At 33.0% G+C, this 17276-nt stretch overlaps 2 protein-coding genes across 3 annotated transcripts in view; one reads left to right on the top strand and one right to left on the bottom strand.

Moving 5' to 3' along the window:
• Nucleotides 1–1659: 1659 nt before the first annotated feature.
• Nucleotides 1660–17276, top strand: part of LOC108760557 (synaptotagmin-10) — a 31457-nt gene continuing 15840 nt past the window's right edge. For both annotated transcript variants that reach the window (XM_018506592.1, XM_018506591.1), the window contains exon 1: nucleotides 1660–1817. In XM_018506592.1, coding sequence (XP_018362094.1) covers nucleotides 1727–1817 — 91 coding nt within the window. In that variant the 5' untranslated portion in view covers nucleotides 1660–1726. The remainder of the gene's footprint in view (nucleotides 1818–17276) is intronic.
• Nucleotides 5043–17276, bottom strand: part of LOC108760556 (adenylate kinase 7) — a 17611-nt gene continuing 5377 nt past the window's right edge. Inside the window, exons 6-12 of the mRNA XM_018506590.1 lie at nucleotides 16420–16770; nucleotides 16110–16324; nucleotides 14700–15014; nucleotides 13959–14110; nucleotides 13155–13291; nucleotides 11439–11597; nucleotides 5043–5612 (exon numbers count right to left, since the gene is read on the bottom strand). Of these exons, the coding sequence (XP_018362092.1) occupies nucleotides 5259–5612; nucleotides 11439–11597; nucleotides 13155–13291; nucleotides 13959–14110; nucleotides 14700–15014; nucleotides 16110–16324; nucleotides 16420–16770 (1683 nt within the window). The 3' untranslated portion in view covers nucleotides 5043–5258. The remainder of the gene's footprint in view (nucleotides 5613–11438; nucleotides 11598–13154; nucleotides 13292–13958; nucleotides 14111–14699; nucleotides 15015–16109; nucleotides 16325–16419; nucleotides 16771–17276) is intronic.

Raw genomic sequence — 17276 nt, 5'->3', positions numbered from 1 at the left:
TAATGAATATTACATTATTTAATATATATTTGACCATTATATTATATACACACGGTGCATAGTATAACATAAACGCGAATATTTACAAGTTCGATGCATAATCAAACGTAACACGTTAAGATTCCAATCTTTTTCATTGAAAAATATCATCAATTTATTCGAGCATAACAAAAGCTCTAAAGTGTTGTCGTCGTGTAAGCGCATGCAACGCGAAATTCTACGAATGCGATTCCATTTGTATGTATAGAAAGACGGTTTGGAGGAGAAGCGAAAAGCCTTTAGCTGCGATCACAAGCGGTGCACTCAATAAAGTGGAAGAGAACCCGATGACGCAGGTGTTGCACACTTGCAAACGAAGGTTCGGAGTCGGACGGAGAAGAGTATCAGAACGTTAAGGTGGATGCTGGATTACTTAAGACATCGTAGCGTAGATAATAGCAGAGCCGGGATTCAGAGATCACTAGCGCGAGAGCATTACGAAGGGTGTGATTTAACGATCGCCTTTTACATGCAAAGAGGCACACCGTACCAGTCGTGGGAGATTTCAAGGGCAAACACGTGTTGCAAACGCTTCGACGTAGATTTTCGGCGAATATATACATGTGTAGGGATACGTTCGAGCTTTATGTGCGTAACGACGCTATTTTACGAGTTGAAAAAAAGAGCTTGAGGTCATGGTAACTGGAACGACATATTTTCTGTTTATTCAAAAAGTATCAAAACGCAGATGTTTACTGCAAATGACATAAAAAACAGAATAAAGAGAATATTTTAGAGCAGAAAAGTGTGTGAGAAGTTTTATAATATAATACTATTACATTATTACCTTGACTATCATTTAAATAAATAGATCTATTCTTAGTAGTTATATATATTTTTATATAATATTTCTCTCTTTCTCTCTCTTTTTCCTCTCTCTTAATTTCGCTGAATTTTTAATTATGCATAAATTAAATTCATTATCATTTAACAAGAATAATTGCAAGCCGGTGACAATGACAGGACATGACAAAATGTATAAATTAATGAGCTAAAATTAAACGTAGATGGTGAAAGGAAGGAGAGGAAATTGGAGAAGAAATAGGAGTAAAAGAGAGAAAGGAAGAGCGCATGATGACGGAGCGCAAAAGGGAAGTATTATCCGGCACGAGTCACCAACGGAGACCTTCACCGAGACCGAGGAAGGTCGACATTGCTCTGTGCCTGTGCTGTGTGTTCGTAGCATCCCTCCCCATAGTAGCAGCAGGCAGGAGCACCCTTGATAGTATCAACCATCATGAGCAAGAGCAGCGGCAGCAGCAACAGCGGTAGAGATAGCAGCAACCCCTGCCGTCCTATCACGGCATAAAGAGGACACCATCGCCACCACCACCACTGTTATCATCACCACCACTACAATCTTTCCTGCTTACTGCGCTCACCCTGGCCTAGAGAGATAGCCTTGCTCCTGTGTGACGACTTGACGAGGGTGAGAGAAGCGACCGTGGTAACGGGGGATGCACGAGGGTCAAGAAGGGCGAGGTGCGGGGTTCGGCGAAGGGGGATGGACGCAGGCGCGAACGCAGACGCAATAAGCGAACGAAACGGCGCCGAGCATTCCGGCAACGCCAGACAACGCGGCACAATCGAGACGAGATAATCTTTCTCTCTTTCTCACTGTGGAACGGAGCTTTAAACTACTCCTGTGACCATCCACCTACACAGTCGGTCCGATCGTGTACCGAAGATGGGAGTTGTGAAGACGGCGTCGGAGAGCATCCTCGAGGAGACCGTGATGCCGAGCGAGGAAGCGAATTACTCGCAGCAGGGTTACGCCGGTAAGGGAGTGAATTTCTTTTCCCTAGTTTTACGGGAAATAGGAAGAGAGAAACCTGGATCGCGCGAGGTCGTAGTCGGCCTGAATCCGACGGAGCGCAAAGCGAACGCACCCCATGATATCTGGTGTCGCGATATCAAGGTCACCCTGTCGTTCGCTCGCTCCTTCCTTCGGTTTCAGACCGGCTCCGGCATAGGAATTCGTATTACTCGCAACGCCGTAGCTTTAAAGGCGATGTGGCGAACCGCCCACCCGAGACCGACTGCTAACAGGTGTTTGGAGATACAGATATACCGCCTGCGGTGTTCTCGTGCACCAATACCGCCGAGGAAATCCGATCTTTGCCGTTGTAACATTAGATTATCGAGCACTGACTTGAAGTCACGATTTATGGGACTCTAGAGAATCCTAACAATGTTGTTCGATGACAAATTGTTCGGTCGTTCCATTAGCCGATTGGTACTAATTAACAGGTGTCGAATTAGTTCACGTCTTCAATGTTAAGCTAAATTAAACTGAAAGATAGATGAAAATGTTATTTAAATTTGAAATTTTTAGAGAGATTGATATTCCAAAATTTGATATTGGACATTAAGGGTTAACCACTGCATTGCATCGCTTTCTGGTAGATTAAAGTGCATACCAACTAAACCATAACACGTGTACTGAACTTTGGGCATGTGTCAAAATTAAAGCGATATGTGGATGATGTTCTATCTAACACGTTAATATTGGTGTCGCGTTGCTAATGTCGTGACTTGAGTGTGGTTGCGCATGCATGCTTCCAGTACGAAAAAGCAAGGCTTTAACACTATTTATACTTGTAAGAATCGATAAGTGCGATAAAGTTTTACAAAGAACAAGGCGACTTTGCTCCTACATTCCCCCGCTTTGTGACAGTGTTGGCGGAAATTAGCAGGTGGGATAAATAGAATATTGTCTGTCGATCATTCGTGTAGGGAAACGTCTGATCCAGATCTACTTTCAATACGGATATTGCATTGTATTGATTAAAACCGGGTTACAGTAAACTGACCCAATTTCTGGCCGGTAGGCGCAAGAGTTTCGAATCGATTAGGCCGCGGGAATTAAAGTTACGTAGAACATTTGCAAGCTAATTGGCTGCATTACATTTCCTTAATTTTTAAGTTTACTTTCATATGTGGCACACACACACACACACACACACACACACACACACACACACACACACACACACACACACACACACACACACACACACACACACACACACACACACACACCCACCTGAAAATAATTTACATTTATCTCACGATTTCCCATTTATTTTTACGGCCGAATTATTCATAAAATCGCTCGGCTCCGACACAAAAAGTATTTTCATATTTTTTTCATATCATAATAAAGTTAAAATAAAAAGCAAGCCAGTGTTGTGTTAATATACTTATATAAAAAAACATTCTAAATTAAATACGAAGGTAAACTGTATTTCACTACGGGAACGTTTAATTCACATATTGTTTATTTTAGAAAAATAATAACACTTTTAGAATACATCATACTGTGATGAAATACACAAAATAATTGTGGATTTTTGGCCCTTGGCCTCATAACTGTTGAGTGGTTCAGTAGAGACTCACGATCTTTCCCAGAAAAAGTTTAGGTATGCGCTTCCGTGAAAAGCCATAAAGGAAATTGATAAGATACTGAAGAATAAATAGTTTTGCATAGCACTTGATACCCTATCCGTTATCATAACAACGATATTAATATACTATCTGCGTAATTAAGATGCACAGAGCGTATAATTGACTTGTAACAACGTCAATTAATTAACTAACGTAACTTCACGTAAATGAAATGAACTTTTGTAAACAAAACAAAAAGCTTTTGTGAATTTGTTTTTAACAATAAGCTACTATTTTTTTTTGCTACTATTTTTTTTTTCATTAACGCTGCAAATCAAATCTGCTATCTTTCAATCTTTCATCTGTTCAATGAATAGTTATATTATGATCTAGAAAGACATACATTAAACTATGGATAGAGTTAGGTAAGTCAATGTTTGCCAGCTCGACTCCAAATGTAACAGACCGAAAATTAGACACGTTCCGAGAGCCAAGAAAATAATTGCAAAGCATTATACACGATCGATCATCTATTACCAGTTAATGCAATGTTTCCTTACGATATCGTTATTATGTCGTATTAACGCCATATCTCAAATTGTATAAAAATGTGATAATCAAAAATCCCATTTAAAAAATGGTGATAATTTTTTCCGTTGGTTGGCTTTATAAAACGATTTAGCATTCTATATTTGTAACAACTTTTGAAGTAATTACAGTTGCGTAAGCTTTCCATAGACACAGTCTATCTGGTCAAGGACTGTAAACTTGTTGAAATCCTTTCCGAGAAATCGCACGTGCACGAATTCTAAACATTTATAGCAAAGATTTTTCTTTGTTATATACATAAATTCTTCTTACATATATCTATTTCTTAATAAAAGTTAATCCGATTTACTCTTTGTTCCCTTTTAATGCAATTGATGCGTGTGTAAAATACGATTTCGTATCTAAGAGATAAATCCCTCGCTTCGCACGATCAGCTTGAAACTCCTGCGTGTTGCACAACAGAATACTATAAGCGCTTGAATCCAAAATCAAATATAGGGATACAGAATATTTACATGGAATATTACACAAAATATTTACATGATATTACATAAAATATTTAACGTAATGAGATGAGAAAGTTATAAAAAATTACATTATTTTTTTAAATATCGAACATGTGATCTAATTAAAAAAAAAATACGTAGTAAGAAAGGAGAGATTATTTAAGTACGTCACGTTATATTTAGTTTACATTGCACGTGTCTAAAGACAAAGTCACGTATGGATGAATATCGGCATTATTGGTTTAAAAAAGTAATGTTCATAAAAAAAATCGTCACAGTTAAGTCAACATAGTTATTATGCATGATGAGTTGATATTGAATATCAAAGAGTATTTATATTGAACATCTTTTATTTAGGTATCTGGGAATTCGTGATCTTAAAACAAGATATATTAAATTAACAAATGTGCTATTAATATGGAACAAAAATTAACCCTCGGAACTCACTTAATTATAAATATCTTTGTCAAAAATGTTAAATAATTAAATTTTTATAATGTTACATCTGCAAATTTAGATTGTTCTCATTAGAACATACTTAGTATTAATTTTTATGTCATTTTGATTTCTCGAAATTAATTAGTGTCTTTTAATTATCATAAATTAAATAGGTCTTCTCAGTAAATGGATTACAGATTTTAGCGTCACATCTCCGCAGGATTAATAATTGGTAAAATATGATGAATATATTAAAATGCAATTGGATTTTTGTCTTTAATTCTTCATGTTAAATATTCAGATTAGTAAGAACTTACTATCTACTTTAAGTTATCCACGCTAAGCTTCGCTTCCGATTTCGTCGGTAGTTCGTTCGGTAGAATCCAATTCCTCCTTTTCAGAATCATCAAATTTTTCATACTCAAAATTCTGTTCGAGTATCGACGTCGCATCTTCTTTTCTAGCCGCATCTACTTTTCTGTCCGCGTCTTGCGTTCCGCTTTTTCTTATTTTGTCCATGGTGAATAATTCATCCTGCCTTTTGAGGAATTGTGCTACGTCGGCTTCCAATCCTTCCCTTGGAAGGACATCGTTTTGTTGTCGGCCAATAGCATCCAAGAGCATGCTCATTGTTTCCGTGTAATCCGGCTCGAACATCCTTCCCTCGGGATTCGTTTTAAATAAATACTCGGCCTGAAACGAGAATATATTCGGATATTCCTCAGTGTAATATTTTACCCGTGAGTTTAGATGTCGAACATAATAACGGTAAAATATTTCGATACATGCAAGATTCATAACAAATCTGATAAATTAATTAAACTTTCAAATAAAATGCAGTATAAGGCGTCAATTAATTATAAAGCAAAATATTGCTGCGGGGAGCGTTTTATTACAAATGGAAGTGACTTAAAAGCATTTCAACCCACACAATTCTCTTTTCAATTAAAATGCGTATACGGAACTTTTTCCGACTGTATTATAGTTTCTATATAATTAACCCGGCAGTGATCCTGCATTCTTCACCCGTATGCGAGAATACGCAAGAATGTAGGGTCGACCTCATAATCTGTTTAGAAACAGGTCGCGTGTCATCTACAACCGATATTACGACCCACTTTCCCTCTCAATGTCATTCGTCCTACTACGCTTGGATTTTTGCATCAGAATTCTTCTCGCGATTCTACGTTGGACAACCCACGCGTCGATTTACCTTCACCGTTTCAATTCTCCGCATTATCGCGAGAGCTTTGCCGTTGTTTTATTTCTAGCTGCAATAATGATTGACACAACAATACGGCTATCATAAATGCTGCTACGTAGTTTTGCCGTAAACAATACCTAATGCGAGATCGTTCGACAATAAACGGAAATGGCGAATCTCGATCGACATTTCTGAAATGTGAAAGTTATAGGATATTGCGCGGAAAACCGTTACTTATTATTAACTTTGTAATTATTTATTGTATGGATTCCGTTAAACTACGTCAGTTCCATTATTTTCTATTATTATACCAAATTGATAGTTTACGAATTTAGTAATTAATAGTGATAGAAATTTAATAGTGTTCCTTTTGCATTGTGTTTTAAACAACTAATGAATTATTATCCACCTGAATATTAACACCAGCATGAGGTTTGCCGCTTTTAATAAATTAGTTACTGCTGCGGTAAGCGTCATCTCTATATTTTACATGTGCATGAATATCTACGTAATGCCAATACAATACAGTCAATACGCCCTTGTATTTACACATAATTTCTTCTCTCTTTTTAACAAATAAAAATATAAGTCTAATATGTATCGTAAATAATATCACGTGTAAGAGATAATTTTAAAATATTTTTAAAAATTAAAAAATATTTTTACTCAAAAATGTTTTCAGCAAATTTAATAATATTCCTTTCTGCGTTATGTTTTGAACTAATGATTATACCTGAATATTAACATTTGCATGAGATTTGTTACTGTTAATAAATTAATTACTGTTGCAAGAAGAATCTTTTTATATTAATTAACGCAGAGAATGATTTATAAAAAAGATTATTAGCAATTAGCTATTAATCAGTATTCCTTTTATATTATATTAAATAAAGATATATTAGTCTGTTTTTTTTTTAATGCTACATGCCATTATCGTTTATTGGTTTTCTTTAATATGTTACTGTTAATAAATTAATTACTGTTGCAAAAATGGTCTTTCTATATTTTATTAATTAATACAGAAAATTATTCATAAAAAAGATTATTGGCAATTAGCTATTAACCAGTATTCCTTTCATATTATATCAAATAAAGATATATTAGTCTGTTTTTTAATACAATATGCATTGATTTGCTTTAATATATTTTCTCTCTCCAGTAGCATTCACATATAATTTAATATGTTTTATTCAATTTTCTCCAATACATCGATATTGCGAAATACGTTTTAATAGATATATTTGCTGTTACATCGTTATGATAGTAAGAGGCTTAAACTTAAGTTTTATAGAGATTTGTTAATGGAAAATTGAAACGTTACAACGTAAAAAGGGCTTTTATTGTGTAATTTTTCAAAATTTTTTATTTTTTTACTAAAACAGCTGTCGAAAGTATAAATAATTTGACCAAGTATTTGCTCTATTTTAAAACTCGTTAACTCATTACTTCTCACCAAAATTATCTGTCGAGACGACGATGATGCAATTTGAGAAATTATAAAATCTTGTTACATCGCTCATTTATTTATAGCAGTGTGAATTATATTACGTTGCATTCGTAATTTTAACATAGTCATGACGTCACATTTCGCGCATTCTCCGTCGTTATTAATTTTCCTCTGTAACTTGGTCCGTGCAACCGGCAGCACGCTCTTATGCAAGAATATCTAAAGATACTGGCTTATTGTTGCGTTATCGTGTTCTATTACCTTGCAATCTCGTATTCGCTTGTGTCTCGATATTTCCCAAACAACGATAGAATCCTGATTTGTTTGCATGTGGTCCGCATAGAAATGGTCACATTATCTATACGTCTAAGAGACAGTGTTTTATCGTATTGCGACACAGGTAATAATGAGAGTATATCGCTCAGAAAATTTAGTTAAGACTACATAAGTCCAATGTAATATTTAGAATAGAAAACAATACATCTACACGTATGATCACGGTTTTTTTTTTCATAATTACGAAATTTTTCATAATTATGAAATGGCAACTGAAAGTACTTAGTAAATCGATTTCGAATACACGAAGAGAATACGATTAAATCTTTGTAAATCGAGTTTATAGTAGTTCAAGGCAAATACAAAACTCTACTAAAGATACTAGAGACTATCAAAAAAGTTTCTAATAAATATGATTTACTAAATATAGATTGTGACAACATGAAAAAATACTGGTGTATCAAAATTTCACCAGACGATGATTCACCAGACTTAGAGATAGGTATCTAAATAATCAAGGTAATACAATGAAATTTTTATCAGACTGCCAACATTTCTCTCCATCTAATTCGCAGCTTGTGATGCAAAATGTATAGCCGCGATACTCTTAAAATTTGAATAGTTTACTAAATGACAGATCTATCATCTTTGTAAATTTGTGCACTCAGAGAAAGGCATAATAATGGCAACTATAAAGGTGACAGCTGCACAAGTTAAATTAGTATGCATAAGCTGAGTAAACTAATGTGCATAATTAAATAAACTGTGTAATAGTTGCAACAATTATAAAATAATTCATTTAGCTATGTACATTAATTCTACATTAATTCTACACACAATACTTATATATACTTGTCATCTTTATAGTTATTACCATTATGTCTTTTTCTTTGAGTGTAATAATGAAGAAGATAGATCTCTGCAGCGTCTTCATAAATATAACCAAGAATCGTAAGAGGGATATAAAAAACTTTTGGAAGCTCAGGTCAACAGATGGAAGAAATTCTATTTTTGTTATCACTAAAAGAGATAATACATTACGGAATGATGTAATCGTAAATGTCCCTCAATAAACAATAACTTCGAATTGCTTTATCCGTTTTATCCCTATATTGTTCCTTGGCTTGCTCTCTGAAACTGCATTTGTATCAAATGATTATCTTTTAAATAATGAATTCTGAAGATTGGACATATTGCTACAATATCATGATATACTAATTTATCGAATCATTGGAAAACGTTGAATGCAAATTTATTTTATCGACATTGTATCTCCCTTTCCTATCCCTCTGACTTCTTTCCGTCTCTTTTTTTTTCTCTTCATATCTTTCTTACTCTTGCTACGACTTTTATCTATTCATTTACGAAACTATCTATATACAGTGAGAGAACTTTCTATTACTAATTTTAATGAAAAAAAATCACTGTAAAAGAAAACATTGTAATGAATTGAAAGTGGACAAGAACTTTCTCCTACGTAGGCAATTTTAAGATTGAAGGAAATAGAAAATTGGAAAAATGAAGATCTAGGTGATGAGATTCGTCATTCGCAAAAAGGTTGTAAAGTGGATTATAGTGTTTCGCGTCGACAAAATTTATCTCAGCACAACATCAAGAATATGCTGTATATTTATTTTTTAGTTAAATAATTGCAATCTAATAAATATTTATACTTAACGTTTATATATAAAATTGTTAAAAATATTTTATTTTTAAAAATTAAAATATATACATTAAGTGAATACATACAATATATTTAAAAAAACGAAATTTGTCTAACACTGAATTTGCGATGATTCAGATTGCGTTTGTATGATCTCTGAAGAGATCGATCGTGAATAATAAAATGAATTAAGACGATTACTGAAGCCGATAGTGAAAAAAATTGCTTATGCCCTTTGCGTTTCTCCGTAATAGCGGACCGATCAAAACCGACGAAGCTCGAAATCACGAAATTATAGATAGAAGGTCTCGATATGGTCGACAGAGAGCCAAGAGAACGGTCATGCTCCTATTCCCCTCGTGGTTCGATGCTCCGGAGTGGAACGGCGTCTAATCGCGAGCAGCAACCTATCGATTTCCACGGGAACGGGATTTGAAGTGTGAAAGTTGTTCTCGCATTTGCACATGTGAAAATGTTCCTTTCGCGGCGATTGCCGAACTGTGTCGAAAATCTAACAGAATTGCCTGCTTTAGCAATTTCTTAGAGTATTTGCACAGCGAATAGGTCCCAACGGAATTTTATTCGATAGATATGTCACGTGCCTAACGCTTTCTCTCCCATTAATTGCGGTCGCACATATGTACACGCGCGTATGTACTCGAGTTATCATTTTTTATAATTAACCCGTAATGGAAACATGTATTTTTTGTGACGCTAAAGAAATGTAGTGGTCCTTGGGACACACCAAGTTTTTTTGTTATTAGTTTTAGAGGAAATTTTAAACTATATAAAAAAGTTTTACTATATAAAAAATTGCAGCGCTGGATAAGTACGATAATTAGCCTGCATAAGTAAAATAAAATAATGGAAAAAAATTGTGAAACATAAAATTATTCCAATTTATTACGCTATGTAAAAATTAGAAAAATGTCCCAGAGTTACCATAATCCATATGTTTCAGTTACGAATAAATTCAAGCATAAATTTTCGTTTGAAATGTCATTTAAATTTACCAATTATTATTTAAAACTTTTAAATGACAAAAGTTATTATAGTAGTAGTTTAATCTCGGAGTATCTTTATGCTCGTTTAAATGAGGTATTGTTATATTTATTCGACAAAATTTTAAAAATCTTTTAAATATAACGAGATATTTTTTAAATTACTTGTTGAGATTGTGATGAAAAAAAATACACTACGACGTAACATCCTTAATGGATGTTACATCCTTAATGGATGACGTAGATTTTTAAACCTTTAAAAGAAAAACAACATACATTTCACAATATAAAATCTTTCAATAATTTAAAACATATATAATATTTCGTCAATAAACTTTTTACAATACGCAAGCCCATATAACTCTTTTTCTTTTAAATTTGATTATTTCACCATGAACCTATTACAACAATGTCATAGGATTATTGACGCGAAATTCGAGCACGTATTATGAAACGTATTATCATGTTTATCTTGTTTGAATAACTTTCCGTCTGATGAGGGATAATCGTCAAACGTCTTGTCGTTTTCTCGGATATGCCAAATGAACTGTGAATTTAACCGAATTAAAAATGGGTCACTTGACGTAATTTTATTTCAGAGTTCCTTCAGTACGAGCTAAATTCGTTTAAACTGATGGAGTTTAGTTTATCGGAACGCAGCGATACTATAATTTATTTCTCACAGCACATTGTGCGAGTTTGGCAAGAGTTAATTTTATTTCTGTGCGACGTTTTTCACTTTTGCGTTACGTAATTTCAAATTATTATCTCAACTACCAACAAACCGGTAATTGGCGACGCTTATGATGAAAGTGTACGAGTACGTATTACATCGTTTTTCGTAATTGAATATAGTACAGTATTTCCGTAGTAATAATGGGACCAGGAACGTTGATAAAAGATAATAAACGATGATATATGTACTAACGAGAAAGTCTATTGGATCCTCCGGTCGTAACTTTGCCACTTCTATCAAAGCTTCTGTTAGCGTTGGAAAAACGTATTTCATCAGATACTGGCGTAACGGCTCTGCCAAAATACAAAGTCTGTTTTCCTCCTCTAATTTCAACTTCTCCATCAGGTTTGTCTGTAAAAGACAATACTTTATTGGTCACACGATTTATATTACTGGATTACATGGCATATGCTGCTGAGAGTCGAAGAAATTCGAATCCAGACGAATTAATTTTCCTTTCTCCTGGAGCTGACAGTGGAATCTATTAGATTCATTTAATTATAAATCTGTGTCAAAAATATTGAATTTAATCTTCTTTATGTTAAATCTGCAAATTTGGATTATTACTATTGAATTGTGCTTAATACTCATTCTTGTTTATATGCCATTTTGGTATCTTGAAATTAATTTATGCCTTTTAATTAACATTTCTTACATTAGTTTTACGGATCCAGCGTTAATTACTGTATTACAAATTTTGACGATTTTACAAAAGAGGGTTAATTTAGAAGACGCATATCTTGCAATTCCCATTTTACGTAAAATAATCATGAATAAGAGAAAGATTTGAACTATAATAGACATGTCATAAGATGGATATTTTACGATGATTAACACGAGAAAAGAAATCTTGTTAGAATCTAGATAATTTAATATTTGTGTTATATAATATTTTAGAAATTTGTTCTTGATTCTTGTTCCGCTCTAGCTAAATGATTACCGTTGTATAATTATGATTTTACAAAGAGTCATCTTATGAGCGGCCAACCGTGATCGATACGCATTTGCATTTGCCGCTAGCTTGAATCGCTAATGTATAAGCTACAAGTACAAACTTTGTATGCAAAAAAGTCCCGTAAACTTTAAACTAATCTAGTCGCGTAACTTTGTCAGATACGCAGATTGCAAAAAATAGATTAATATTGCAAGCGAGTACTTCAATTCATCCAGTTCGTTTAATCTTTATATCTGCTTACGAACTACTAATTTGCCTTCAAAAATGATTTCAGATTTAAAAATTTTATTGGTTTGCAATTCAATATAATACGCGTTGCAAACATCTATAGCGGAAATATGGGATATGTTGGCCTAGTAGAAATATTCATCGTTATACAGGCATCGCCAGGATCAATAGCGTGGCGTTCATGGTTGACGTTGCGATTTCATTGAAAGAAAAGCCGAATATCTGCTTTCAGAATCACGCCCAGCTAAGCAGAAATTTATTAATTCATGCTGTCGTGATTACGTTGGATAGATTAAAACTCACTTATGACGAACATACATTGCAATAATAATATAAAGAAAAAAATAAGAAAGTTATCATACACTGATTATACTCACTCTATAAATTATATTATACTAGTTGCAAATGTAAACTTTTTTATTTTATTTTTATTGAATCAAATATATTATATCAGTTTATACTTTAAGCAACTGAAAGACAGTTTGGCAATTTTAATATTAATTAAAATAGCTTATATATAAATAATTAACGATTCGTACATCGGCAAACCTGATATTAAAATATTAATATTAATTTTGTAAATTAATTTATTGTCTGTATCGTACTAATTCAATAATTTCTTGAACATATGAATATTAATAGAAAATGCGGAATAAATTAAAATATATTTAATTACATATATAATTTTAAAATTTAATTTCTATGTATTGAAAGTATTTACAAACCCATTCCATTTTCTTTTCACGCTGTCTTTTATGTTCCAAAATTTCTCGCTCTTTTCGTAATTTTTCCGCTACTTCAGCAGCTTGTGTTTCCGCTTCAGAGCGTTTCCGAGCAACTTCCATTTCCTCAGCTGTTGGTCCTAGATGGAAAAAAAGTATTTCAACATTATAACTTCCAATATTATCTAAAAAATAAAATCATGGAAGAACAAACATGATAAGTTAATAATAATAGATTCCAGAGTAATAAATAAATTTTATAAGAACCCTTTAATTGCAAAAGCTTTTTTCATCATCGTAATATTGAATCAATAAAAAGTAACTTTGATATTATTTTATTAATCCGTACAAGAGCCAATATCTTTGGTTAACGCTAATTGAACTGTGGATGTTATTTTTTTCTTTTTGCAGATTGCAGATATAATTATGATACGAACAAAGAAAAAACAAACTAAGATTGTCCAGTGGCGAAAGGGTCGACCTTTAGCTAACGAGAAATACAAGCATAATTAAGGCCGCTGAAATTATTACTTGATACTTTGAAGAAAACTTTCATCTCGTGATTCAACAGCTTCATTAAAGAATAAGTCCTTTTTAATAAATTTTACTTCGGACAATAGAAGATGTCATCCCGTGACATTTATCCTTTCGTCAGTTTAGACATGATTAGGAATAATGAGCGTACAGTAACAGAACATGCGCAATAATATTGGAAACGGATAAAAGACGTTGATGCGCGAATCACAAAATATGGAAAAAAATTGATATGATATAAAATCAGGAGAGAGAACATGAATTATCGCGCACCGTAATTTCTTGGTTTTCCTAATTTTTCCAGGCACCGATAAATCGTAGGAAACTTATCCGGGCAAGTGTCAGTTTCCACAGAGATGATAAGTGGATGGATTTCCATTTCGTCGAATAATTGTAACGGCGTATTATCGTCCGTATTTCTCTCTCTAGAATATCAACCGTGATCTAATGTGTGTACATTTGTTGCATAACTTTTGTAAAAATAAACTTACTCATTTTAACGATAAGTTACTTACGCAAACTACATTTGCACAATTTTATCTGTTTGTTTGCACAACGTAAAAAAAAACTATGTAGCTCACAGTAATGATTAATTAATTTTATTATTTAAATTATTATTTAAACACAGTTTGCAAAAAAATAGATGCAAGTTTTTATTAATATATAAAAAACATAAAAAGCACTCAATTGAAAATGCTTTAATCAAATTAAAGTCGCTCGAGCGAGTCCTGTTTTAAGTTGTGCCGTAGCGTAAAATAATTAAATTGTCGCGTAATTTTTAACTTATCATGATGTATTTGATTTTTTCACTAATTACATTTTTTGCGGATGTAATCGATCTTTATCCATGCATTTTTCAATCCCATTTGCGCGAGATTGGAAGTTAACTTCAATATCGATTTCTTTGTTAAAGCTATCACAATATGAATAAACCGCAGTTTTCTTTTTATGAACGTAAACACTTTTAAGCCATAGATATTTCTTTTCCATCTCGCATACATGATTAATATCTACCTGTATTCTCTCATGCGTCGTAGCATGTGTTCCTCCGTATAATGTGTGTTTTGTATTTCCCTTTCTGGACGATTTATGATTCGTTCCTTCAAAAACTCATCACTCGCTTCCAGAACAACAATCAATTCCGGTAGAATCGCCGTATTAACATTTCTAATTTCGACATTGTCGTCCATGAATTTTTCTTTGATTTCTTCTAAATCGTCCTTGCTGATCAAAAATAGATTCCTGGCTTGTTCGAGGGTCTTCGGGTGTCCATCCATCACGTAACCTTGATTCAAACAGTTCTTCGAATTCAATCGGTTTAGGAACAACCTTTAACGTTAATTAATATTTCTATTATCATCTTTTTAACAATACAAAATATTGTTTATTAATATAATAATATTAATTAAATTATTTGTTTAAAAAAAAATAAATTTTAAATCTTATTAAAATTAATATTTTTAAATTTGCAGCCAGAATTTCACAGTTTTAATTTTAACCTGTATTTAATCTTCCGGAACTGACAGGTCTATTGAGAATCTATTAAATCCATTCAATTAAACATAATTGAGTAACTCCAATAATTTTTAATTTGTAGATGTAATAAAGAATGTATGTTACATCTACAAAGTGTGAATCAGTGTTATTAAAGTAAACTTAGTGTTCACACATTATTTTTTATACGAGTTAAGTTATTTTGAAATTAATTAGTGCGTTTCAATTAACGTAAGTTAAATGAATTTCACAGACTCAACATCAGTAATAGATTTTGACGTCCGAAGGAGTAAATGTACCGTTTCTAGGTAAATAATTTAAGTACTATTTTCGGCTTAAGTACTTTCTTGCAACATGTTACATCTACGTTACAAAGTTGGTGAAGCGTGGTTCGTAACCTACGGTGTATAATGAAATTTATTCTACAATGTTGGGTAGATGTTTACGTTGAAACTTTGATGTGTATATTATGTAACTTATCTGACAAGGGAATACGTTCAAAAAAGTATACAACGTTGTATGCTCTAACTGTATCTAGCTGCTCCATTAGTTCCAGAAAATGTGGAAAAAACATACAAGAATGCATGTTCATTTATTACGAATTCGCCCGTTTTTTATCGTACATGCATTACCGACGCATCGATCCGAATGGAACGTAACACAGGAGCACGTAAATGAATTCGCTTTTTATGCAATTAGCGTTTTCGGAGGAAGCCATTCTAACTTTAACGTGAACTGGTCCATCGCATCATTATACCGTTAATTAGATAACGTTTCGGCGTCAATGTGACTGTAGCATCGCAACGCAGGAAACGAAGCTCATTAACGATATAAACTTTCTAAATACGAGCTTGTAAAGGTAAGCTCAAATAAACGTTGCTGAAAGCATAGTAGAATTTGTGGAACTAGCACATTATAATATTTAATCACTTATTTAAGATGGTATCATCGAGACGGCCATTATTCGCTGCCATGTTGGACCGGATCTCATCAAGCTCTTTTTGCAATCTTGCCAGGTTGACCTCTCTTTTATCGTCTGCTTTTTCTTGAGTCTTTTTATTCTCATCGTTACCTGCGCTTTCTGCTGTATCCCTCAGGTCTTCTTGTCGTCCTATATCTGCTTCCACAGTTTCAATGTCGTCGATCTTAGAATCACGAATGCTGATTTTATTGTTAATTGTTGTATACAGAATGCGTATTGATAACGATTGACTCTTTTCGTGAATAAATACACGCTCACCAATTTTTGGATTGTATCAGAGATCAATGTTTTCACATGAATATAATGTATTCCATAATAATCTGCGAGATATCGAGCAACTCGTGTTTTCCCAGATGCTGGCGGACCAAGAACGACTATTTTCACTGGGCGTAGATTTCGCGCTGTTTTATATTCATTTATAACTATGTCTACAACGTCTCGAAATGGCATCTTAAAATACCAGCGTATTCGATCAATGATGTACACGGAATCGATGTTTAAATCCACTGTCATTTGATCATATACATGCTGTGACACTTCCGGCAACGAAAGAGCTTCTTCTTTCGATACGCTTTTTACATTACCGGTAGTTAAGCCTTGACTGATTTTCTGTTTACAAACATATTAGATAAAAATGCTTTATATATCGAAGTACATTTATTTTCAATTTTCTCGTTTTGTTTTGCAATATCTTAAAATTTTATTTTACTTTTAAAAGCCTCCTTTTTGCTTTATACTGGAAGTTAAGACCTGACTGACTTTCTGTTTACTTTCTGTTCACCTTAATCGGAAGCTAAAAATACTTTATGTATCGCAATACATTTAATTTTTAATTCCTTATTTTGTTTTGCAATTTCTTGAAAATTTATAATATTGTACTTTTAAAAAGATATAGAAAAGTAAAAATACATAATTATCTTATATATAATCTATAACGTATAAATATAATCTATATATGTATAATCTATATACATATATAATTATTGTACAGTTTTTAGTTATAATAAATATACAACATTGTGCACTTTTAATACTTTCTCCACTACATAACATCATATTATTTTTTTAAAATAAAATGAATGTATAATACTAAAAGTATATATATATATATATAT

The sequence above is a fragment of the Trachymyrmex cornetzi genome, unplaced genomic scaffold (genome assembly GCF_001594075.2).
Source record: "Trachymyrmex cornetzi isolate Tcor2-1 unplaced genomic scaffold, Tcor1.1 scaffold227, whole genome shotgun sequence".
Classification (NCBI taxonomy): Eukaryota; Metazoa; Arthropoda; class Insecta; order Hymenoptera; family Formicidae; genus Trachymyrmex; species Trachymyrmex cornetzi.
Note: the sequence above shows the minus strand (reverse complement) of the source record. Positions and strands in the feature narration are given on the sequence as shown.